Below are 27693 nucleotides of genomic sequence, written 5' to 3'. Positions count from 1 at the left end.
ACTGATTGGCTCAAATGCATTAAGAAGGAAAGAAATCCCACAAATTCACTTTTAACATGGCACACCTGTTAATTGAAATGCATTCCAGGTGACTACCTCATGAAGCTGGTTGAGAGAATGCCAAGAGTGTGCAAAGATCAAAGCTGTCATCAAGGCAAAGGGTGGCTACTTTGAAGAATCTCAAATATATTTTTATATGAACACTTTTTTGGTTATTACATGTGTTATTTCATAGTTGTCTTCACTATTATTCTTCAATGTCAAACATAGTAAAAATAAAGAAAAACCCTTGAATGAGTAGGTGTGTCCAAACTTTTGACTGGTACTGTATAATATTCTTATTTTCAATAAAAGTGACAATACATTATTTACCATTAATTTCTATTGGGCACAATATTATCTGAAACACAACCAAAACAAACAGCAAATGCATCCAACACATGTGTAGTCACAAGCTTGATGTCGTCACTGTGTGCTGTGAATATGGGACCAAATACTTAACCTTTTAATACACAAGTGAATTTGTCCCAATTCTTTTGCTCCCCTAAAATGGGGGGGGAGAGACTACATACAAAAAGTGCCTTCATTTATTAAACGGTTCACCTGATATGGATGAAAATACCCTCAAATTATAGCTAATAGTATAGAGCCCAAAGAAGAAAAATGATTCACTGTCTCAATAATTACAGTTGGCAATGTATATGCTATTATATGTGGCTGGTCAGCCTATGGCAGCCTGCTAGGATAACAGTGATAAGCACCATATCTGTCCACTCTAGAGTCCTGATGTCCTTGTTGATAAGAAGGCTGGAACACTGTGACATCATGGTGACATTGATCACTACTCCACTCTGCCATCCTCAGAAACACACAGAGCCATTCAGAATAGCAGACGACATAACTGCAGGTATATGTACATACTGTACTTTGCAGCATTGGAACCACTGAGAGTCATAAGTGATATAAAACCCAGATTTTTTTTATTAGGATTAACCAGAGTGTACTCAGACTGACATACAATGGTCTTCACTGTTCAATGGAATTCATGTAGAAAGAGCTGGTGGGCCATGTTACACTTAAGTGATAATTCCTGAGAAGCTGGTGTTGGCAAACCGTGCCAATATATCCCCCAAACACTGGCTTCTCTGGAATTATCACTTTTATACAGCAGGTTACCAACATATTCAAATAATGCTAAACATATTTTAATTAAAAACGTTATTTTTATGAATGTATTCGTACTATTTCATCCTTCCACAAGATACAGTCCCGACACAAAATCTACGGTTGCTACCCAAGCCGGCTGGTCGACCCAGTCATTCAGTCTTTTTGTTCTGTATCTATAGACGCGACCCAGACGCTCGTTCAAAATGTTCCATTGCCGTATTGGCTGGCAACGTTCTTATCCCTTGCTTGCTAGCTAGCCAACTAGCTATATTTGTTTAAGCTGTTTCTAGTGACATTTATTTGGATACATACATAACAATGAGCTAATGATGAGCGATTTCACCTGGCATAGAAAATGTGCTCTCTCGTCAGGACACTGTTGTTCAGAGGAGCTAGCCAACAACACAGCTAACGTAATCACTTCAAACTGAAGCTGGAAAGATTTCAAACTAGCTGCACGTCATTTTATTTGACCCGTTTTCTATTGATAGTTATTTGTACAGTTGACGTCGGAAGTTTACATACAGCAAATACATTTCAAATCAGTTTCACAATTCCTGACATTTAATCCTTGTAAAAATTCCCTGTCTTTAGGATCACCACTTTACTTTAAGAATGTGAAATGTCAGAATAATAGTAGAGAGAATTTATTTCAGCTTTTATTTCTTTCATCACATTCCCAATGGGTCAGAAGTTTACATACTAATTGAGTCTATTTGGTAGCACTGCCTTTAAATTGTTTAACTTGGGTCAAACGTTTCAGGTAGCCTTCCACAAGCTTCCCACAATAAGTTGGGTGAATTTTGGCCAATTCCTCCTGACAGAGCTGGTGTAACTGAGTCAGGTTTTTAGGCCTCCTTGCTCAAACACACCTTTTCAGTTCTGCCCACACATTTTCTATGGGATTGAAGTCAAGGCTTTGTGATGGCCACTCCAATACCTTGACTTTGTTGTCCTTAAGCCATTTTGCCACAACTTTTGAAGTATGCTTGGGGTCATTGTCCATTTGGAAGACCTAATTGCGACCAACTTTAACTTCCTGACTGATGTCTTCAGATGTTGCCTCAATATATCCACATAACTTTCCTCTCATGATGCCATCTATTTTGGGAAGTGCACCAGTCCCTCCTACAGTAAAGCACAACCACAACATGATGCTGCCACCCTCGTGCTTCACGGTTGGGATGGTGTTCTTCGGCTTGCAAGCATCCCCCTTTTTCCTCCAAACATAACGATGGTCATTCTATTTTTGTTTCATCAGACCAGAGGATATTTCTCCAAAAAGTACAATATTTGTCCGCATGTGCAGTTGCAAACCGTAGTGTGGCTTTTTTATGGCGGTTTTGGAGCAGTGGCTCCTTCCTTGCTGAGCGGCCTTTCAGGTTATGTCGATATAGGACTTGTTTTACTGTGGATATAGATACTTTTGTACCCGTTTCCTCCAACATCTTCACAAGGTCCTCTGCTGTTGTTCTGGGATTCATTTGCACTTTTCACACCAAAGTATGTTCATCTCTAGGAGACAGAATGCTTCTCCTTCCTGAGTGGTATGATGGCTGCCTGGTCCCATGGTGTTTACACTTGTGTGCTATTGAACGTGGTACCTTCAAGCGTTTGGAAATTGCGCCCAAGGATGAACCAGACGTGTGGAGGTCTACAACTTTTTTCTGTAGTTTTGGCTGATTTCCTTTGATTTTCCCACAATGTCAAGTAAAGAGGAACAGGGTTTGAAGGTAGACCTTGAAATACATCCACAGGTACACCTCCAATTGACTCAAATGGTGTCAATTAGCCTATCAGAAGCTTCTAAAGCCATGACATTTTTATGAAAATTTCCAAGCTGTTTAAAGGCACAGTCAACTTTATTGTATGTAAACGTCTGACCCACTGGAATTGTGATACAGTGAATTATAAGTGAAATAATCAGTCTGTAAACAATTGTTGGAAAAATTACTTGTGTCATGCACAAAGTAGATGTCCTAACCGACTTGCCAAAACTATATTTGGTTAACAAGACATTTGTGGAGTGGTTGAAAAATCAGTTTTAATGACTCCAACCTAAGTGTATATATCCATAAAAATGATCCTGATTCATGATTTCGACTGGCTAAGAAAAGCTGCCTACCTATCTGTCTCATCCTGCCTACCAACACCTTCATTGCTATGGGACAGCTGGAGTTCGAATTTGAATATTGAAACAATGTTGCAAATGTCGGAGAGACAGACAGCAAGGTCTGTACAAAACGCAGCTTTTGAAAAACTAAATGTTAGTCTAAAAGAAATGTGAGATACCAGAGACCCTGGATTCGCGCCCAGGCTCTATTGTAACTGGCCGCGACTGGGAAGTCCGTGGGGCGACGCACAATTGGCCTAGCGTCGTCCGGGTTAGGGAGGGTTTGGCCGGTAGGGATATCCTTGTCTCATCGCGCACCAGCGACTCCTGTGGCGGGCCGGGCGCAGTGCACGCTAACCAAGGTTGCCAGGTGCACGGTGTTACCTCCGACAGATTGGTGCGGCTGGCTTCCAGGTTGGATGCGCGCGGTGTTAAGAAGCAGTGCGGCTTGGTTGGGTTGTGTATCGGAGGACGCATGACTTTCAACCTTCGTCTCTCCCGCGAGCCCGTACGGGAGTTTTAGTGATGAGACAAGATAGTAGCTACTAACAATTGGATACCACGAAATTGGGGAGAAAAAGGGGTAAAAAAAACAACAACAACAAAAAAAAGTGAGATAATGTCAAGATGCTTTTTATAGTAGATATCAAGTTTAGAAATTGCCTGGCTGGGTTGATGAGGTGAAATGAGACAGTGGATTGCGCAGTTAGATGGAACAGAGTAAATCGGCTAAATCTATGATGTTAAAATGCCTGTGGTAACTTGTGGAAGAGACACCGGCTGGAATGCAGTTTTAACCAATCAGCATTCAGGATTAGACCCACCCGTTGTATAAAATCCCATGAACATATCGGTGTCATATACACGATCTCTCTCTGTGATATCTGGTGTCTTTCAACACATTATGATTGAACGCAGACTAAAACCCTGCCTCAGCTACATGTTTCACTGTCTTCCTACATATGGTTTTAAAGGTCAGTCAACGAGAAGCAGGATATCTGAAGCTTGCTTGCTATTTCCACCACAAACATAGAAACCCTGTGGGAATGAAGGTTCAAAAGTGTTCTGGAAAATGCTAATAAAGTAATTACAGAAGTGGCGTAAGAAGTGTGGAAGCCACAATGTTTTGATACAGAACTGGTTATGCAAATCCCTCAGTGGGTTCAACAGCACAGGCCTGGTTTAACGTCACCACATTATCATACAAATATTTTCCTTTGGGAAATTTGTTGTTAATGAAGCTAAGAAAACAGAGCTAAAGCCGCCAGCAGTAACAGATGTTGAGTTTTTCAAGGACATACTTTCTTTACTACAGACTGATTTTCACGATCACGATATAGGGAATAGATGAGCAAACAGGTACTGCTAACGTTAGAATACAGCACTACTTTCTCCCAAGTCTTGCTTTTGTACACATTTGCATTATGACTACTTCTGTAGTAGTAAATATAGGGTTTTCAGTCAGATTTCTTTCTTCTCACTATGTTGTGCAATAAAACACTGCTGTGCTTGTGTCTGTAAATGGTTTGATCTCTAAATCCTGAGGGTGACCATCCTGGACTGAGTGAGTGTGTGAAAGATGGGTGGAGGGGTTGGGAGAGAGGTGGAGGGATGGAGCGGTTGGGAGAGAGGTGGAGGGGTTGAGACAGGGGTTGAGAGAGGTGGAGGGGTTGAGACAGGGGTTGAGAGAGGGGTAGAGGGGTTGAGAGCCGTACCTCTGCTGATCCTCTGCTTCTCTCCAGACAGGATACCAGGAGTATCTATCACACTGATGCTCTCGAGAACAGGGTTGGGAAGCTGGGCACACACAAACCTACAGAACACACAGACATGGCCATAGACATGGTCAGATATATAGCCCAACACTGAAAAATACGGAGCTTACATGATCAAATCTGACACAGAAAAAGAGTTGGCCGGACATAAGACAAACAGACAGACCGACTCACAGATGGACAAATACAGATACAGTATATCACAAAAGTGAGTACACCCCTCACATTTTTGTAAGTTTATCTTTTCATGTGACAACACTGAAGAAATGATACTTTGCTACAATGTAAAGTAGTGAGTGTACAGCTTGTATAACAGTGTAAATTTGCTGTCCCCTCAAAATAACTCAACACACAGCCATTAATGTCTAAACCGCTGGCAACAAAAGTGAGTACACCAAATTTGGCCCAAAGTGTCAATATTTTGTGTGGCCACCATCATTTTCCAGCACTGCCTTAACCCTCTTGGGCATGGAGCTCACCAGAGCTTCACAGGTTGCCACTGCAGTCCTCTTCCACTCCTCCATGACAACATCACGGAGTTAGAGACCTTGCACTCCTCCACCTTCCATTTGAGGATGCCCCACTGATGCTCAATAGGGTTTAGGTCTGGAGACATGCTTGGCCAGTCCATCACCTTTACCCTCAGCTTCTTTAGCAAGGCAGAAGTCGTCTTGGAGGTGTGTTTGGGGTCGTTATCATGTTGGAATAGTGCCCTGCGGCCCAGTCTCCGAAGGGAGGGGATCATGCTCTGCTTCAGTATGTCACAGTACATGTTGGCATTCATGGTTCCCTCAATGAACTGTAGCTCCCCAGTGCCGGCAGCACTCATGCAGCCCCAGACCATGACACTCCCACCACCATGCTTGACTGTAGGCAAGACACACTAGTCTTTGTACTCCTCACCTGGTTGCCGCCACATACGCTTGACACCATCTGAACCAAATAAGTTTATCTTGGTCTCATCAGACCACAGGACATGGTTCCAGTAATCCATGTCCTTAGTCTGCTTGTCTTCAGCAAACTGTTTGCGGGCTTTCTTGTGCATCGTCTTTAGAAGAGGCTTCCTTCTGGGACGACAGCCATGCAGACCAATTTGATGCAGTGTACGGCGTATGGTCTGGGCACTGACAGGCTGACCCCCCACTCCTTCAACCTCTGCAGCAATGCTGGCAGCACTCATACGTCCATTTCCAAAAGACAACCTCTGGATATGACGCTGAGCACGTGCACTCAACTTCTTTGGTCAACCATGGCGAGGCCTGTTCTGAGTGGAACCTGTCCAGTTAAACCGCTGTATGGTCTTGGCCACCGTGCTGCAGCTCAGTTTCAGGGTCTTGGCAATCTTCTTATAGCCCAGGCCATCTTTATGTAGAGCAACAATTCTTTTTTTCAGATCCTCAGAGAGTTCTTTGCCATGAGGTGCCATGTTGAACTTCCAGTGACCCATGAGGGAGTGTGAGAGCGATGACACTAAATTTAACACACCTGCTCCCCATTCACACCTGAGACCTTGTAACACTAATGAGTCACATAACACCGGGGAGGGAAAATGGCTAATTGGGCCCAATTTGGACATTTTCACTTAGTGGTGTACTCACTTTTGTTGCCAGCGGTTTAGACGTTAATGGCTGTGTGTTGAGTTATTTTGAGGGGACAGCATATTTACACTGTTATACAAGCTGTACACTCACTACTTTACATTGTAGCAAAGTGTCATTTCTTCAGTCTTGTCACATGAAAAGATATACTCAAATATTTACAAAAATGTGAGGGGTGTACTCACTTTTGTGATATACTGTAGGTATTCTTCATGTAAAATAAAGTATTGACCACTTAGAACCAAATCATTCTTCCTAAACCACAGGAGGTTGGTGGCACCTTCATTGCAGAACAGGCTCGTGGAAATGGCTGGAGCGGACTAAGCGGAATGGTATCAAATACACCAAACACATGAGTTTGATGCCATTCCATTCACTCCGTTTCAGCCATTATTATCATTAGCCTCCACTGTCCTAAACATAGTACATGAAAGTGACAATTATTACTGAGGGGAAATGACCGGTCTGGTATAGCCTTTCAAGACAAGACTGAGTGAGCTTGGTGTCTTGAAGCATGTGAACTGTTCCCAGAAACATGTGTAATTTTTCTGGGTGGGTCTCAATGGACCTCTTAGACTAAAATATGTTTCATATCCCCCTTTGGTCATTTCAAACGGCAAAATAAGACAAATTTAATTGACCAATTTACAGTATAAAGCATATTCTTGAATCTCGATAGTGGTTACTGTAACACAGGAAGGCTGCAGCAGACTAGGATGATGCTGCAGACAGGATGTTAGGCCTCCTCGTCTGCAAGCTGCACCAAGCAGCAGAGGGCTTCTCATGACAGCGTCACATGATCGTTCGCTCACCAATTCAATGACAGCTTTGTCAACCAAATAATGCAACTGTAACATTGGCTGTTTCTTATCTATAAAAAAAAACATGTTCATGCTGATATAGGAAATATATAATTATGTTGGAAATGCAATAGACTAGAATGCCAGATACATAGTTGAGCTATCCTCTGCTCTTTTGATTCTCCTGTTTGCAAACAAACAGCGGCCTTATGCCAAGAACCCTTAAAAATAAAAATAAAAAAACTCTTAAGAACCCTTATTTCCACACATATGTTCTCCTCCTTAACATTGTCAGAGCCACCTGCAGAAACCATCACAAGCCCTGTATTCCTATCGTCTCCCTCAGGAAACACACTGAGCCTTGTGCTTACAGTGGAAACCCCCTGGGTTGATCAGTCGACACAGTGCCTTCAGAAAGTATTCATACTCCTCGACTTATTCCACATGTCTTAAATATAATAGTTCTTCATCCATCTACACACAATACCCCATAATGACAAAGTGAAAACATGTATATATTTTGATTTTAGGAAATGTATCGAAAATGAAATAGAGAAATATCTCATTTACATAACTAAGAGCTTTGCACACCTGGATTGTACAATATCTGTCCATTATTCTTTTAAAAAATTATTCAAGCTCTTTCTAATTGGTTGTTGATCATTGCTAGACAACCATTTTTAAGTCTTGCCATAGATTTTCAAGCAGATTTAAGTCAAAATTGTCACCCGGCCACTCAAGAACATTTACTGTCTTCTTGGTAAGCAACTCCAGTGTATATTTGGCCTTGTGTTTTAGGTTATTGTCCTGTCTACTGAAAAGTGAATTCAACTCCCAGCGTCTGGTGGAAAGCAGACTGAACCAGGTTTTCCTCTATGATTTTGCCTGTGCTTAGCTCCATTCTGTTTATTTTTTATCCTGAAAAACTCCAAAGTCCATAACAATTACAAGCATACCCAAAACATTATGCAGCCACCACTATGCTTGAAAATATGTAGAGTAGTACTCAGTAATGTGTTGTATTGGATTTAATCCTTTTTAAATTCAGGCTGGAAAATGTGGAAAATGTCAAGGAGCGTGAATACTTTCTGACGGCACTGTAAAGAGCAAACAGACCCACTGACAGTCTGCAACTAAGGGAAACCCTGAGCAGTGAGCAGAGTGAAATTCAATCAGAGGTGGAATGTAGAGCATGTGTGACAGGTTCAGGAGTCTCTGGTCATGATATCATCCTGTGACATGGTAAACACAGTTCAACACAGCAACCGCTGAGAAAGGCTAAACTTAACTTTCACTCTCGCTCCTGTACTCATTACGCCTCCCTCCCTTTCCTTTCCTCAAGGATGTTGAGTTTCATGCCAACTTTATACAAAGGAGTATTCCAAAACATATTGGAATTTCAAATCAAATGGTATTCTGAAACTGATTGGAATTCAGCAAGAGCACAGAGAAGCACTCACAATGATTACTAGAAGAGTGCTAGGTAAATATTCTAGCATTTGAGCACAGAAAAAAATGAGGGGAACGACAAACTTAAAGCAAATTTGAAGAACTTCTCCAGGGGCCTTTAGAGTTTTTGTCACATTCTGTCTGATGCACAAAATTATTTTGGGGGGAGAAAGATAATAAGATACTGAATATTTGCCCTGTCATCTAGGATAAGGCCACTAAAAACAACAAGTCATCGTAAAATAAATCAGAAATGTGAGTTTTCATATGCTGTGTAGACGGGCTGGCTGACAACATCACAAAAAATATGTTCACACATGGATGTGGCCAGAAGGCATGCGTTGTTGTGATTCAGAACGGTCAGATAGCAACAATCACAAGAACCTGCCATGTGGGGAATCATAGGTGGTTCGTTTTAGTTCACTGTATCTTGTTAGTGTCTTGTTTTGAGGCGTTTTGACTGATATCATGTCTATGCTATGGTTGAAATTCGCTAGCTAGCTAACCAACAACTGTAACAATGTATTTGAGCGATAACAAGTGCTCATTGTGCAAATGTACTTACGTTTCCAATAAACATTTGGAGACTAAACATAGTTTACATGTTGTCAACAGTCTAAGTCAACCCCGTCTGTTTTGCACCATAGTTGTGCACGTGTCGGTTTTGTTGCTAAACAACCAACCCTTCTATAAAAACTTGAGTCATCCAACTAGAATACTATATGTGGACTGCTATAGTTTCACCTGTTGAGAAAGGCATTTCCGAAGGAGTTGAGCTTCCTGAAGGGTTTCTTGGGGTCGACAACTAGGGCGTTGCCAGGGATCACCCCCTCCGTGTCTCCATGCATCACTGCAATGAAGGAGTCTGTTGTGGGCTCCGGCCCAATCCGCATTCCAGGGAAATCCTGCTCCAACAGGTATCTGGGGAGTAATAGGAGAAATGGATGTCTGTTTATGCATTATTTTCTTCTCCACTATCTTAGTTTACATTTTACATTACAGGCCAGGTACACCTACCAGTTACAAAGTAAAATCATACTTAACTATCTTTTTAAAAGAACATACTAACATTGTTGAATTATAGGGTCACGGTCAAGAGTTTCATTGTCAATCAGTCCAAATTGACATTACAGATGTTTAAAAATGTAGTATAATTGTATAGAATGTGCAGAATCCTAGAAATGCATTGAATTGTAAATACTAGCAATTTATAACTGAAGTTGTCCTTTTAAACTACTTTAAACCTTTAAAGCACGAACAGATGTGAGGTCAACCAGCTGATACTCTATATATCCACGCTACACACATCTTGTCATAGGGGTCAACAGTGCCAGTTAGTATGGTCTCTCTGTAGACACTGTTTAAATCCATAATATAGTGCCGCAGTAAAAGGCCAACAGTAGATGAGCAGCACTGTCCAGAGCCAGATGTTTAACCTTCCCACAGCTCTGCCACTGAGGCTTCAGTGAGAGGAAGGGAGGCAGAGTGAAACTGGCCTGATGGAGAGCACAGGGACAGCGCACATGTTAGGAGATAGACCAGAGAGGAAAGAAGGCCTGTGTTCTTTCATAGCACGGAGGACTGAGGAGTCAGCACACACACAAACACAGGCCTAGCGCTTTCCCAACAACTCTCCCTACTGCAGCCGCCACATAGGCCTGCAGGTCCTCTATGAACAATGCACACAGGAAACTAAAGACGCTGCCTATGGCCCTATCCTGCAGGACAGTGACCTCGCATAGGGTACAAATCACATAGGGTACAAATCACAGAGAAAAGGAGAGTAGCCCAACTAGCCCCGCCCATCTCTTCCTCTATCCCCAAGCCATTAGGTATGTTGTTGTCTTAGGTCTCTCTTTATGTAGTGTTGTCTCTCTTGTCGTGATGTGCTTTGTCCTATATCTTTATTTCATTTATTTGTATTTCAATCCCAGCCCCTGCCCCCGCAGGAGGCCTTTTGCCTTTTGGTAGCTGGTCATTGTAAATAAGAATTTGTTCTTAACTGACTTGCCTAGGTAAATAAAGGTAAAATAAAAAAGCAATTAGAGAGGCTAGCTCTAGAAACTCTGACAGTGGACTGGACCATGACAGGCAGCATAGGAAACCCCACAGGGCACACATTGGTTGAATCAACAACGTTTCCATGTCATTTCAATGAAATGACATTGAACCAATGTGGAATAGATGCTGAATTGACATCTGTGCCCAGTGGGACAAAGCCATCATCGACTTGGCCAGTGCTGAACCGTAGTTGATTAAACATTCAAATGTTTCCAACTTTAGAAATGGACTCCTATTGTGGGTGCACATAGAGTATGGTTTGGCTTTAGCATAAAATATAAGTATAAAGTATAAAAAGTTATTTAGCAAAAAAACTAAAGTATCATCATATAGAAAGCTCCTAGATGTGTGATATTTTTATCAGATGGCATGCGATCCATATTTAATCCAATCTTGTCCAGGGATTGATATACCTGGAATTTAGCATGTCTGATATCAATCAGAGGATTTCAGGGATTTCTCCCTCTGTCTATACCAAGGGATCACGACCATACCTGGTTACAGAATGTTGTTTGCATGTCACCGTGGATTTTAAAGGCCTGCCTAATTAAGACCAGTTATATGGCCAGATTGAGACAGAACCCTATCAACCAGCCCACACTCAAATGTCATTCTCACCCACACGTTCAAAAGCATGAGAACAAAGCCCTACTATTCAATTACTTAACCCAAACATGATAACTCGTTTGAAAATAAGTACTACAATCTATGAAGGGCTATGAAGTAACAGCGCCCTAAAGCTAATAACTCATTTAGATAGTACAAACTTAAAGGGGATAGGAAGTGAGTGTGTCCCAAAGCTTTTCAGACTTTTAAAGCTGATCATACACAGTAAGTGCTTCCAGTGGCCAGGGGCATTCTCTACATGATTCCAGACTAATGTCTCTAACTTATCGCGCCTCTCTATAACTCCTGGACTAGTCGCTCTGGAAACTATTAGTGACATGTTGCTATAGCAATAAGGGAGCTGATGAGAGGGTTGGAACCAGCAGGGTTTATCAGCGAGAGGACAGCATCTCACTTCTGACCTTGGGATAGCAGGAAAAGCACTAGTATTCACTGGCATTACTGCACAGCTAGAGGGATTCACTTAGTCTCACCAGTAAAGTTTGGATATGGAAAACATGCCCCCACAAAAACAATGATACAAGGAGAGTTATATATGCCTCCCATCTCCAAGACAAAGTTTGCTTTGTGGTAGACTCAGAGAGACCAACACATGCTTTTGGGTCCAAGATTTTCCATCTGCTCTTGTATTCCTTTGATGAGCACTAAGTGAGATGGTTGGCATGCCATACAGCAGTCCATAGTTAAATGCTGGAAATATGATCTGTTCTATGGTCATGGACTAGTTTAACAGACAAATCAATGGAACAGCTGACATTCCTGTGTTATGGGTGTGACTATAGGGGAACATTGCAGATGATTAGTGTAACATGTAATCACAAAATGGCATTGAGGATTACAGGATAGTAATAGGTAGATCTATGTCTATAACTATGCAATACCACTAGATTTCCATAATGTACTTGTCATTTTGTAGTCATCTATACCATAATAGGTGAATGCTAACTCAGCAGGTTGCTCTCTTGTTTGTTGGAGTGTCTCATCCCTCCTAAGTCAGACTATGTCAACATTTGACCTGCATCTGCCCAAGGTTGAACAGGAATCCAGTCAACCCAAACACTAACAGATGTCTCTTTCTAGGATCATTTGTACTACAATAAAAATCAACTTGTTGCATCAAACTCTACATATGCAGTGCCTGCCATGCATGTAACGTCCCCTCTTTGCATATCAGTGCACAAAACTCACTAGTGTTTTGGCCTACTGACCGGCAACCAAAGCACCCACATTTCAAACACAGACGTACCGTATGAAGCTGGTCTTTCCAGTGGAATACTGCCCCACAAGGAGAACCATGGGCTTGTTGTCGAAGTCGGCATCCTCTAAGGCGGGCGAGTGGAATTCGTGGAATTTGTAGTGTTCCTCCAAGGGTAACAGCTTGGTTTTGTAGAGCTTCTTGAGGCCATCGCTGACTGTCTGAAAGACCTCAGGATCCTTCTTCCTCCTGTCATCGGTACCCAACCAGCTGAACATGATGCAATTCGACAATGGACAATCTTATACTCTATAGGGACCTCTATTGGTGCTTTTTCTATTAAAATAATTCGGATGATCTCTTTCTTACTGGTTTAGTAGATGGTTTGTTTTTTCTTTCAATCAAATATTATGCAGACATATCCTTGAATGGAAAGCGTTCCCCAAGTCTTTACAGGCCAAACACGAGACAAAGATGCACAGACCACTATAAGCCAGTAACTTGGCTAGACTAAACACATACTAGTGATCCTAAGTCATTTTTACATGCACATTTACATATCACAGCTAAAAAGCACGATTTTCATTCAAACTGTAGAGGAATCCCAAAAATGATCCACGTTTCAAGCTGGCAAATTGTGATGTCGTCTTACATTTGAATTCTGACGCGGTTGAATCTTCAAAATACTGTTCTATATAATATACTTTTTTCGAATCAAATGAAGAAAACAATAATACAGGTATAATATAGCGTAGAATCTTGAGCGGTCACTGGTTTCCACTGGCTTCCCCGGCTTCGTTACTGCAGCATATTTAAATACCAGTCTGACAACGAAATTTAATCCGAAAGGAAATGCCCAACTACTGGCAAAACCCCACCCAGTATTACAGCGACTGAAGGCAGTGATGGCAGCGCCATATTAGCGGATGAGGGACCACTAGCATCTCATTGTTGATGCTCCTCTAGTGGTAATACAACGTAACAAACAATGGGTGATCGCAAAATTGCTATACACATTGTATCAGTCATAAATTGCAAGTTTATGGTTTATAACAATCTTACATCTTACATTACTAAAGAAAATAGAAAAGATCCATGTCAACATTTCCATATACCGACACATATATTGCTTGTGTCAGTATATATATATATATACTGGTACGCGCAAATATATAAAGTGTTGACTTTATATAAAAACAATATTGTAATAAAATCTTCTCTTTAATAAAAATAGAAAATACAAAAGTGTCACAAAAAAAGTGTCCTTATGATGCAGCCCACAATTAAAGGAGAGCACAATGGAACTAAATTGAGGAGAGGATACAACGTAACTGTCTCAAGTCTATTGTAGGCCTACGGTGTAGAATGTACTGTCTACAGTGATGTCAAAAGTTGTAGAGACACAATTGTCCAAATTTAGAGAGATGGGCAGAGACCATAGCGAGACATCTATCCTTTCCCTTACAGTCTATTCTACATACCAGTATGACACCTGCTGGACAACATTTAAGCATACAATAGTTGATGGTTTATGGATTATTCGACGATAGACCACCACTAGATGGTGCAACAAGATAATACTTTTTTGATCCGTTTGCTATTTTTGTAAGGTCTGTAAATTCAGTTTAGAAGTAAATCGAAGTGAGATTAGTCAATATCAAAAGTACAGCACAATATATAGGATGAATTTCGGGAATTGTCAATCAAGATCGAGATCAAGATCAAGATCAACATCTGCTAACCATGTGTATGTGACAAATAAAATGTGATTTGATTTGAAGATATTTTCTGTTCTAATCTATTTGTTCTTTTTTGTCACCAGACCTAGTCCCACCTGTCCAATGGTCACTGCAACTAGCTCTCACAGGCTCACGTCAGAATTAGACATACATCCATGTTTCTCAAACATAACATTGCAAAGTTGTTGCAAATGTCACATTCCGAAGTGTTTCAGGTTAAGTTTATGCACTACCTCAGAATTTGTTAGGGTTAAGGTTAGGGTTAAGTTTGGGCATTCATTCCGAAAGCTTAAGGTTAGCCAAAAACTCCCAATGGTTAACGTAAGGGTTAAGATTTGGGAAAGGCTTAAAACTAAAAACAACTTTCTATTGCTAGATTCGAATTGACAACCTTTGGAATCAGATGCTGCCACCGGTCCACCATCCCCATCCACAATAACCTAGCAAAACCGAAACCTACTTGAAGGGAACCTCGCTCACTGTTACCCCTAGTGGCCGGTTTCCACATTGTCTCCCGATATCTTCAGACATTGATGAACGTCGAATACTGGCATGTATCACGGGTGACCTAGCTGGGTCACCAGTATTATAATAACCCATAACTCTGTAAAAAAAACCTTGAGATTAATTAGGCTGCATGGTTGATTATAGACGATATCTATTACTGCATACATACATTGCAAGTACAATAGACTACAGAACCTTGTACATTATGATTTACACGGTAGGTGGTGCTAAACCCATTCGATTTTATAGATACCCCCAACCGGCTGATTTTTATCGAGCTGGACGGATTCCAGTATAGTACTTCGTAGCTCCAGCGAGTCATCGCTATTGTAACAGCCTACTACCAGTCCCGTCATATACATTCTCGTAACCAGGGAATGCGTCTGGAGCGAGTGTGCAGCGCTCGAGAAGAGAACCAGAGAATGTGAGAGCAGCGCGCAAAACCACGTCTCCACAACCGACTTTCATAGAATTCCTAGAAATGTGCTTCTCGTAGATTGCCCAGCGCCAATAAAGCGGGGATATCTGCTCCAGTAACTCATAGGAAAATGAAACGGCTTTCCCGAAAGCTGACTTTGGCATTGGTGGTGCTTTGTTGGATTGCTGCACTACTGTATTTGATACTCTTAAGTAGGCAGAAAGTATCGGACCTGGGGACTAAAGATGCACAGTACGGAAAGGTAAGCAACACTATCAGTTCTTATTCGATAATCATTTTCCCTATATCACACAATATCACTTCCTATGCATTTAGCAGTTGTGTAGTCTAAACTTGTACCAATATACAGAAGAGTGCTAGGTGCGCGCAGGTAATGCGTGTTTCTAGGAAAATATTTAATGAGGTTTGAGAGGGTGTCAGAATTTCCACGGAGCTATATGCAGAAAGAGTATCACGGCTCCCTCTCTATATTGCTTTCTAGAAGTTTGCAGACTACATACAACCAGTTTTTCCTAACTTTAAAAAAATTCAGGATCGAATGAATTTGTCTGCATACATAATCTAGTGCAAAGTGCAGTTTCAAGTGGTTAAAAGTTTCAGGTTTTAATGTCACCCACAAGTACAGTGAAATGCCTTTCTTGCTAGCTCTAAAACTCCAAAAATGCAGCAATTAATAGCAATGTAAAACTAAAAATAACATTAGGTTGAACAAAAACACACAAGAAATCAAAAATAAGATATAAGAAGAACACGAGAAACGTAAGCATACGATATACAGGGTCAGTCAGTTCCGGTATCATAAAGCATGTACAATGTGCAGGGATACTGGAGTGATAGTTATAGATATGTATAGGGGTAAAGTGACTAGGCATCAGGATACATAATAATGTGTTTATAAGCAGTTTATTGATGTTTAGATGAGATTGCTGTACGTTCCAAAGTGAAAAGAAGAAGGGAAGATACAGTTGTAAGTAATCATATAATATTCAACGGAATAAACACCCGATAGCCTATGAAATGCATCTTGCACAAGTTATTACACACTGATACATGAATTCCTCAAATACACGAATTCCTCAATTCCTCAATCTGTTGTTAACATAATTTAAACTGTATCCATGAATTTCTGCCTATTGGCCCTTTATAGCCACCTGGTCTTAGATGTTCTGTACTTGTGTCTGAAAATGCAGCATTATCAGACAATAGGTTCAATCATTGACTTGTAATAGGTGGTCCCTGTGTGAAAATACATTTGGAATGAGCTGAAGGACATAATGCGATGGAATAACACTGTCTACCTTTACCAAGACAGTCAGACTGGGGCAATTACAGCCATCAAAGATGTAACCTTTTTTTTTACAGCCGACACATTTCTATGCCTAATACTCCTGTTTTATAAAGGCAGCTTTAATGAAACCATTGCTGCTTTCCCCCCTGAAGTATAACTTGTTTTGTGCAGTGCAGAAGACAGATTTGATCATATTTTGTGGTCCAGTTATTGTGGTATATCTGGGGGGTTTTCAAAAGCTTACTGCTAAAAGTGTTGTGTGCCACTCCGAATTCCTCAGGCAAATGAGGAAGTGAGTGCTTTTCAGTGTGGGAGCTGAATGGTGGAATTACACTTGTGATGTAGGCACTCGGCTGGATTGATGATTCAGTTTCAAAATGGTACACACCAAAATCAATGGTGTACATTTCACTCGGAAAGTGTTAAATGTACACTATTTTCAGTGGAACGTATGATTCCCACTGTACTGGTTTTAAAATAACACTTTTGAAAGTGTTAAAGATTGAATTCTGTTGCAGTGTTCTCCATTTAACTTGGAAAGTGTCAAATGTACGCTATTTACCGGTAACACGACTCCCACTGAACTGGTTTTAAAATAACACCTTTGAAGGTTTTAAAGATTTAACTCTGTTGCAGTGTTCCCCATTCAACTGTTAAAGTGTTCCAATGAACTTGATTATGATGTTTGCATAATTCTACTGTAGAGTAATATGCAGCACCTACAGTGTAAAACATAACACTTGATTTAGAGTAGACTTGACTCACTTTGAGTATGTGTGGGTTTTCACTCCTTCCTTATACTTGATTGATGAATTAAGGTCACTCATTAGTAAGGAACTCCCCTCACCTGGTTGTCTAGGTCTTAATTGAAAGGTAAAAACTAAAACCAGCAGATACTAGGCCCTTCATGGAATGAGTTTGAGACCCCTGGGGTAAATCCCAGTTTGCATATTACCCAGGGTGCCTTTTTTATTTGAGTGAATTGTAGAGTTACCACACATGACTGTATTTGTTACCGACAGAGACGTGGTTATAAAATTCTTTCCTTATTTTATTATTTACAAAACATAAACATACAAATGCACAGAAACATCCGCGACACCACCCCTGCCCATATCCACCTGCTCATACCCCCATCTTCAGCGCCTGCATCACTCTCCGCCACATGACCTCAAACTGCACCACTTTGTTTCTCTTCATCGCCCACACACTTTCAACATTTAGATAATAAAGCAGTTGACCCTTCCATTGTGTTAACGATAGAGGATTGGTTGATTTCCAGTTTTTAAGTATAGCCTTTTTTCAAGATGATTGACGAGAAAAGTATCGTCCAACCCATCTGGTATCTCACTGCACCCTCATGTGCCATGTCCTGAAATATGCAGACAGATGGATTAAAAGTACATTTAAATTGTAATACTTCGGACAGCCAACTTTCTAACTCCGCCCATAACATTTAGAGTTTATAGCATTCCCAAAAGGCATGGATTATTGAGTCATTGTTAGTTTACACATAAGACATGACTCTGCCATTGTGCTGTAGATTTTCTGAATTTGGTCCCTTGTGTTATAAATTCTCTACATTCGTATATACTGGATTAAGCGTCCATTTTCGGTTCATTTGCATCTCAGTGCTAGAGGCACCACTACAGACCCTGGTTTGATTCCAGGCTGTATCACAACCGGCTGTGATCGGGAGTCCCATAAGGCGGTGCACAATTGGCCCAGCGTCGTTCGGGTTAGTGGAGGGTTTGGCCGGGGTAGGCCGTTATTGTAAAATAATAACTTTTCTTAACTGACTTGCCTAGTTAAATAAAGGTTAAATAAAAATATTGTACCAATATCAGTTATTTTTAAGTCTTGGTTCCAATAGTTTATATATATTTTTTAAGAGATTGTCAGTTGGATAGGGTCTCTGCAAGGTTTTTTATATCTTACCTATCCTATGAATATCCTTTTCTGACTCAAATAGGATTCCCTCAAGTTTGCTAATGTGTCCAATAGATTTCAAATCGAAAGTTCTTTCCTTTTAAAGGCCTGTGGCTTTCACCAACAGAGTACCAGGGCGAATGCTATTATTAAAATGTAACTCTATGACAATACAATACATATATCATAAGGCCTTACTTCAATGGCCTAACTTTAACCTAACACAGTGGTGTTAAGAAACTCCTGGTTTACAGGCAACACCAGGCCTGCAAGTCACATTATGCTGGCTTGCAAAGTGATGTTTAATTCCTATTGGAATCCAAACACTGTTAGGATATCCAACAGTTGGAATTTACATTCACCCACACCCTGCATTCAGAATGACTGTCAAGGGTTTAAGAAATGTGTTAAGAAGACTGCCTAAACCATTTAAACTGGAACAACCATTTCAGTAACAGTGCAATCAATCTAACTAACTGATTGGATTAGTTTAGAAACATTTGTTATGTATCTATGTGTATCATAAGATTAATCAATCAATCAATGTACAAGCAAAAACACAGATATTAAATCCTAAAAAAATCTCCCTGAAGTAGAGCCTGCTGAAAACTATAACAATGATTGGTTAGGTTTTGATGGGAATGTTTTACTCTCTAAAATGTAGATTTACTTGACTGTTAATTTCACTGTTACGAAGTGAATTTAATTCTGGAATCAACACTAGAAATGTTACACTGAAAAATCAACACTGGCCAATTGAAGGGCCTCTATCAACTGAGTACTGTTAGGACGTTGGTAAAATGAAAAAAAAAAAATGCAGAGTCAGGCGCAGGGCACAGTTCTGAGTAATCATCCAAAGTTTACTCCAAAAAAAGTCAGATTCCAACAAGGAACAAATACAATAATCCCAAGCACGAACAACGAGAACCCACACGACAAACAATACAGAGAGGGAAATCAGAGGGTTAATTAAGGAACATATTTAATGGAATAGAAACCAGGTGTGTATGATCAAGACAAAACAAAACGAAAATGAAACATAGATCGGTGGTGTCGAGAAAGCCGGTGACGTCGACCGCCGAACACCGCCTGAAGAAGGAGAGGGACCAACTTCGGCCGAAGTCGTGACAAGTATGTTTTAGTCTGAGATGGTGTTTGGGTTTCTGGAGTAAAGTTTCAAGTTGGAATGGTCATGCTGATGAGTTTCAACGTTGGGTAAAACGTTGAAATAAATCAAAAATATTTTCAAGACGCTGAGTAATGGGTTGAGGACTTGTAAGAAATGATTTGTAGAGTAAGCAGACCAGAAAAATGGGTAGTCTGTGGGAAATGCTGCTGCACAGATAATAAAACATACATTGTGGGTATCTGTCATTCAAATGCAAATGCAATATTCCCACTCAGTGTACTCTCACCACGTAGTTTATTTTTGAATGACATTTTGTCAGGGGGTAGATCAGCTTTAATACTGCAGATAGAGTGTGGCTTCCATTAATGTAAATGTCTGTATCATTTCCAGTCCCCCATATATATTTATGTTAAATATACAGTACCAGTCAAAAGTTTGGACACACCTACTTATTCCACGGTTTTTCTTTCTTTTTACTATTTTCTACATTGCAGAATAATAGATGACATCAAAACTAGGAAATAACACATATGAAATCATGTAATAACCAATAACTAAATCAATCAAAATATATTTACATTTGAGATTCTTCAAAGTAGCCACCCTTTTCCTTGATGACAGCTTTAAACACTCTTGGCATTCTCTGAACCAGCTTCATGAGGATTGCTTTTCCAACCATCTTGAAGGAGTTCCCACATATGCTGAGCACTTGTTGGCTGCTTTTCCTTCACTCTGAGGTCCAACTCATCCCAATTGGGTTGTGGAGGCCAGGTCATCTGACACAGCACTCCATCACTCTCCTTCTTGATCAAATAGCCCTTACACAGCCTGGAGGTGTGTTATGGGTCATAGTTCTGTTGAAAAACAAATAATAGTCCCACTAAGCGCAAACCAGATGGGATGGCGTATCACTGCAGAATGTTGTGGTAGCCATGCTGGTTAAGTGTGCCTTGAATTGTAAATAAATCACTGACAGTGTCACCAGCAAAGCACCATCAAACCTCCTTCTCTATGCTTCACGGTGGGATCCACACATGTGGAGATCATCCGTTCACCTACTCTGCGTCTCACAAAGACACTGCGGTTGGAACCAAAAATCGAACATTTGGACTCATCAGACCAAAGGACAGATATCCACCGGTCTAATGTCCATTGCTCATATTTTGTCTCTTCTTCTTATTGGTGTTCTTTAGTAGTGGTTTCTTTGCAGCAATTAGACCACGAAGGCCTGATTGACACAGTCTCCTCTGAACAGTTGATGTTGAGATGTGTCTGTTACTTGAACTCTGAAGCATTTATTTGGGCTGCAATTTCTGAGACTGGTAACTCTAAGGAACTTATCCTCTGCAGCAGAGGTAATCTGGGTCTTCCTTTCCTGTGGCTGTCATCATGAGAGCCAGTTTCATCATAGCGCTTGATAGTTTTTGAGACTGTACTTGAAGAAACTTTCAAAGTTCTTGAAATGTTCCATATTGACTTACCTTCATGTCTTAAAGTAATGATGGACTGTCATTTCTCTAATGCTTATTTAAGCTGTTCTTGCCGTAATATGGACTTGGTCTTTTACCAAACAGGGCTATCTTCTGTATACCACCCCTAGGTTGTTAACACAACTATTTGGCTCAAACTGTAAGGGAGTGCGTACCTGGCGACAGGGAAGTCAGGCGCAGGAGAGCAAAACTGGGTAATCAACGGGGCAGTTTTATTCATAAAACCACCGGAAACCAGAACAATAAACAAATGGGTACAAAACCCGTCGCGCACCAGAGAAAATGTGCACATGCACTTACAATAAACAATTCCGCACAAAGACATGGAGGGTACACAACATGTAATACACAACAAGTAATGAGGGATATTAAGACCAGGTGTGTGAGAAGACAAGACAAAACAAATGGAAAATGAAAAGTGGATTGATGATGGTTAGAAGACCGCCGAGCGCCACCCGAGCAAGGAGAGGAACCGACTTCCGCGGAAGTCACGGCACAAACACATTAAAAAGGAAAGAAATTCCATAAATGAACCTTGAACATGGCACACTTTAACATGTTAATTGAAATGCATTTCAGGTGACTACCTCATGAAGCTGGTTTGAGAGAATGCCAAGAGTGTCCAAAGCTGTCGTCAAGGCAAAGTTGGCTACTTTGTAGAATCTCAAATATAAAATGTATTTTGATTTGTTTATAACCTTTTTGGTTACTACATGATTCCATATGTGTTATTTCATAGTTTTGATGTTTTCACTATTATTCTACAATGTAGAAAATAGTAAAAAAATAAAGGAAAACTCTTGAATGAGTAGCTGTGTCCATACTTTTGACTGGTACTGTATATATAAAATATATACTTAAAAACAAATATTTTCCTTTATTATTTTCCCGTAACCCTACCACCCCTCCCCTAATTGGAGTAAACTAATGGACAACAACACTTAGACTTCTACTACCATAATATAGTGTATACGTACTATATACATTTTACAGACACTGTATATTTTACAATAGCTATCTTTTGTTTGTTTTTAGTCACATCCTTCAGCTACCCTCAACCCCTCCCATCTATCTCAGAAGACCATGTAGGTTTGTTTACCTAGCTGCTTTGTGAACAATAAAAGCTGCAGACTGCCTAAGGATATCTATAGCAGAGCATGGATTCATCCTTCCTTTGAAGAACACAGCAGTTTCTCTTCCCCCTCAAGCTCTGTCTTTTGGGGGTCTTTGAGCTATTCCTGATGCAGATTGGGAGCTGTTCTGCAGAGGAAGCTTGTGCAGCACAAAGCACAGATCCCATAGGGGATCTCGCTCAGCCTTTTCATCCCCAACGATATACTTTTCTTTTCTGAATCAGTTGTCTGCCGCTAGGCTTTTATTATGCGTCTTTCTGTGTGGCATTTCAGCAGCACACTTTTCTGAAGCTTAAGTTTGTACGGTGCTTGGCATGTGGTTGAGACTCGCCTGGAGCTGTGTGTGGGGAATCTAACTACTATGTAACCTTAGGATAATTGGGTCATTATTATGTTTTTAAGTTGTACTGTAAACTTAAATGACTCGTAGGATGTATAGCACACAATGATTGTTTTCAGGAGAACAATTCTCATAGACACGGCGTGTGTTTTTCTCAGCCATACTGGGTTCTTCTATTTTTCCCTCTATGTCATAAAATAACCTTACCTTACCTACCTTACATTCCTCCAGCTCTCAACAACTCTGTTATTTCTCATGTCATGTCTGTTCCCAATGTAACTCTCACCTGGTGAACAAACAAGACAGATGTTCCAATCACAGTGTTCCGCTTTTGTATCACAATGCCAATGACTCCCGAATGCTCTCGTCCACATGATTGGAATGACACATTTCTACCTCGTATGAAATTGAATTTTTGTTATTTTTCCCATTGCTAGTAGAGCAACGAGGGATAAATAAAATGAGTTCTGAGGATGAAAATGACTGAAGCTGGGAATGAATATGTTTTACATGTAAGGATTGCCAAACCACATCTTCAGGATTGGTACAGTAGGTGTTATATGAATGTGCTAGGATTACTGTGGATGGAGTCAAACTATGGGATATTGAGTCATCTTGAAGGGAGCGAGTGTTTGTGGTTATAGGGTAGCCATTGAAAGGAGGCACTGTCCTTGTGCACAAGGTCTTTCATTTTCTCTGACGTGGTGTTTGCACAGTAAGTGTAAAAAGTGAGTATTATTGTAAGCCTTAGGCAAGCAGGATGGGATCGACTGAAGGAACTATGAAAACACTTAAACACTTAGCAAAATATGCAGAGTCCTTTTTATTATTTACTCTCAGAGTGTTACCCAAAACCCATCTCCTGTTAAAGAGAAAAACAGTAGCACGCCTCATTTAATATGTGTTAATCATTTTGCTATTCCCAGTTTGATATTGAAAGAAATTGCCTTAGCAGAGGCTGTTAGACTGTTACTCTTAGCTAAGTGCTGTGATAGGGCTGTTTTGCAGTCATTACCATGCCCGGAGGAGTTATTCCCCCTATTATGAGGAGTAGATCAATAAATCATACCATCCTCACACACACACACACAACACACACACACACACACACACACACACACACACACACACACACACACACACACACAGCACACACACACACACACACACACACACACACACACACACACACACACACACACACACACATATTGCCTGCTTGATAATAACTTTCCCACCCATACAGCATTGTAATGGCACAACACTGCTGCTGCTGAAATGCTGAAACATTCAAACAGGGCTGATGGGATTCTGTCTAGACTATGGAAAAATTATATACATTTATTCTAAATGGGCTGTCAGTTGTAACCAATGTGTTTTTCGCTCTCCCTAGAAAATGTCTGCTTTTGCTGCACATTTGTAATTTTCACCTTTATCTCCCAAGGATTGAGGCATCAATCTTATTTAGTCAGTGCTGCTAGAGCTATTTCTCAATGCGCTAGCCAGAGCGAGTGACGTTCTAAAGACAGAATAGTGACAAAGAGCAAATCAAACCATTTAGAGAAGAGAACGTACCACCTTCTTTTTGTTTGAAGTCATTGATGTGAAAGAGTCTGATTTCAACCGGAGTCAGTGAGGAAGATGTTGACAGTGGAGAGGGATCACACACCTAAGTGAAAGGAATAAACTAACTTGTCACGTTTGGTATTTCCCTGAGAAATTGGTGCCGTTAAGCGGACGGTTTTAGAGCTGAGAATCTGCAGTGTTCGCTGTCACACATTGAGCTTTCATAGTGTGTCTGTGAGCAGAGTTACATCATAGATGATTCATGTAGATGGCCTCACACATGAATCAAACCTCAGAATAAAGCTAAGAGAAAATGAAAAATGAAATTCACCTTCAGGGATTGTTGTTGTTTGTTTGATGATTAAGAATGTATATACACAGTATATAGCCATGTAATAAAATGATAGTTTGTTACATCTCTCTTGAATAGAGGAAAAAGTGTTACCAATTGGATTGCTGAATATGAACATTTTACTTTTGTGTGATCAACAGTTTTTTTTTCCCAGAGTGAAAAAATATGGATATTTCTTCTAACTTTATGAAAGCCCAGCAGATGTCTCTCAACTCAGGCTCAGCTCAAACACTGCCTGAATCTGAGGTTATAATGAAAAGGATTTAGAGGCACACAAAGTCTATACACCTTGATGCCTGGGTGCTGGCACATTTGTGTGAATTTAGTTAATATGGGGGGCTATTCAGCTTATTGCCTTTCAGACAATTTCTCTCCCAGCTACCAAAATAACACTCAGAGACCTGTGTCCGGCAAGGAAGCGCCCCAGTTATTAGTTTTTCGGTCTGTTGCCCGCAGCCGCTTTGATAATCTCACCACTGATGTTCTTCTGAAGCCTGCTGGAAGGGGGGGGCCACCTGGAATTTTCTGTTGCTTTATTGTCCCCCCAGCTTGAAAGACATGCTCTATAATTCTATTTGGAGCCCGGGATGCAGTGGCAGCACAGGCAGCAACAGGGAGAGAATTTCTACCATAGAAACCTTGATGCGCTTTTATTGTTTTTTCATTTTCTTGACCTTAGTAAAGGAGAACATGTTGCATGGCTCTCAGATATTCAGCTGTGTTCGCTATGTCCCCCTCCCCGAATAGATTTTCTAAACTTAACAAAATTAGATTCAAGTAGCCTCTTAGGTGCCTATTCAGCTTGAAACGCAGCACAGGGACCATTATATACTGTACATCCTGCCCTGGAGTGGAGTCACCCACAGGGTTACCAGTTAGAAATGACTCACTTATTAGTATGGTATTTCTGTAAGAAGTCTGCACTCCATACATCCAATTTCCATTTCCATTCATTTCAAGTGGACCACATGCAGCAGCCAATCATGGCAAAGTCAACAAGTTGTCAACCAGAACACAGAACCTTAGTAGGCCTGCTAAACCCCAGTGCCTCAGTGATCAAAAGAGGCAAGAGTCAAACTCTCTGACAAACACATTTGGTGTGTTTATGCTGGTTAAAAAAATGGAGAGGTTGCTTTCTCCAGACGCCAAATGCAGAAAAGCAAAACGGGAATCAAAGTGAATATTTAATAGAAACATCAGCCGGCTCAGCTTTCATACAGTATGGTTTAGATGCGATTGATCAAAATCGCTTCCAGTGCTGTGTACCTCAAATGCGGTTGTTGATTATTTATTTTTTGCTCCACTTCTTCAGCATGTTGGAACTAGACCCACTTAGCCCTGAAGATACGGGTTTCCACTGCTACAGTGACAAAATGAAATGACAAACGAATGATTCACTTTATACTCACCCATTTGATTTGCATGGGAATTGAGACATGGGACTGAGAGAGCTATTTATATTATATGTAGGGAACCGTTGGATGTTCGAATGCCATTATGCTTTGGTACAAGGTATGATGGATACGTGAAAATATCTATAATGTGTGTGCGTTGGCGATAAAAAGCACTTGTCTGTTCCCGGAAAGGAGGCCTGCTCAGGGAGCACTCAAATATTTATGTTTGCTTTGATTTATACTTGACCTCTTGCCACATTTAGACATGCTTTTGACACATACAGTTGAAGTCAGAAGTTTACATACACCTTAGCCAAATACATTTAAACTCCGTTTTTCACAATTCCTGACATTTAATCCTAGTAAAAATTCAGTGTCTTATGTCGGTTAGGATCGCCACTTTATTTTAAGAATGTGAAATGTCAGAATAATAGTAGAGAGAATGAATGCAAACCGTAGTCTGGCTTTTTTATGGCGGTTTTGGAGCAGTGGCTTCTTCCTTGCTGAGCGGCCTTTCAGGTTATGTCGATATAGGACTCGTTTTACTGTGGATATAGATACTTTTGTACCTGTTTCCTCCAGCATCTTCACAAGGTACTTTGCTGTTGTTCTGGGATTGATTTGCACTTTTCGCACCAAAGTACGTTCATCATCTGTACAGATGAACGTGGTACCTTCAGGCGTTTGGAAATTGCTCCCAACCAGACATGTGGAGGTCTACAATTTTTTTTTCTGTCTTGGTCTTGGCTGATTTCTTTTGATTTTCCCATGCTGTCAAGCAAAGAGGCACTGAGTTTGAAGGTAGGCCTTGAAATACATCCACAGGTACACCTCCAATTGACTCAAATGATGTCAATTAGCCTATCAGAAGCTTCTAAAGCCATGACATCATTTTCTGGAATTTTCCAAGCTGTTTAAAGGCACAGTCAACTTAGTGTATGTAAACTTCTGACCCACTGGAATTGTGATACAGTGAGTTATAAGTGAAATAATCTGTCTGTAAACAATTGTTGTAAAAATGACTTGTGTCATGCACAAAGTAGATGTCCTGACCGACTTGCCAAAACTATAGTTTGTTAACAAGAAATTTGTGGAGTGGTTGAAAAACGAGTTTTAATGACTCCAACCTAAGTGTATGTAAACTTACGACTTCAACTGTATATGTAATGCGCGCACGCATGCACACACACACACACACACACACACACACACACACACACACACACACACACACACACACACACACACACACACACACACACACACACACACACACAGAAAACAGCACATTCCACGTAACAGCTGCCAGACCAATATCACGTCCTCTTGCTCTCCTCCCACTGCTGCAATGATTCATATGACTGACTGTGTTTTCTCCACCCTGTATTGCAGCAAGCCAACATTACCCATTGAAAAAGAGAGAAAGCATTAGACAGAGGTAGATTGGTGCAACCAGAAAACAATGTAAAAGGTGGTCGTTGTACCTGATTGTGTTCCGTCCTTTAGAAGATAGTCTTGTCACCAGTATTGACACACCCCTGCTCTGCAGTGTTGGGCTAAATAAACACTGGCTACAGTAGCACCAAATAAGAAATGAAGAGA

General features: G+C 40.6%; 2 protein-coding genes across 3 annotated transcripts in view; one reads left to right on the top strand and one right to left on the bottom strand.

The window, feature by feature from the left end:
* The window catches only part of LOC112217346 (EH domain-containing protein 3), a 33590-nt gene extending 19922 nt beyond the window's left edge, over positions 1-13668 (bottom strand). Inside the window, exons 1-4 of one of the 2 annotated variants that reach the window (XM_042300765.1) lie at positions 13438-13668; positions 12837-13034; positions 9647-9823; positions 4996-5093 (exon numbers count right to left, since the gene is read on the bottom strand). In XM_042300765.1, coding sequence (XP_042156699.1) covers positions 4996-5093; positions 9647-9823; positions 12837-13034; positions 13438-13439 — 475 coding nt within the window. In that variant the 5' untranslated portion in view covers positions 13440-13668. Of the gene's footprint in view, positions 1-4995; positions 5094-9646; positions 9824-12836 lie in introns of both variants that reach the window. The other variant, XM_042300764.1, reaches the window with a different exon arrangement.
* A 1647-nt stretch (positions 13669-15315) lies between these two features.
* LOC112218087 (polypeptide N-acetylgalactosaminyltransferase 14) overlaps positions 15316-27693 on the top strand; it is a 113160-nt gene continuing 100782 nt past the window's right edge. The window contains exon 1 of the mRNA XM_042300763.1: positions 15316-15711. Within this exon, the coding sequence (XP_042156697.1) occupies positions 15580-15711 (132 nt within the window). The 5' untranslated portion in view covers positions 15316-15579. The remainder of the gene's footprint in view (positions 15712-27693) is intronic.

The sequence above is a fragment of the Oncorhynchus tshawytscha genome, linkage group LG18 (assembly GCF_018296145.1).
Source record: "Oncorhynchus tshawytscha isolate Ot180627B linkage group LG18, Otsh_v2.0, whole genome shotgun sequence".
Lineage (NCBI taxonomy): Eukaryota > Metazoa > Chordata > Actinopteri > Salmoniformes > Salmonidae > Oncorhynchus > Oncorhynchus tshawytscha.
The sequence above is the reverse complement of the archived record's forward strand: the minus strand, read 5'-3'. Positions and strand labels throughout refer to the sequence as shown.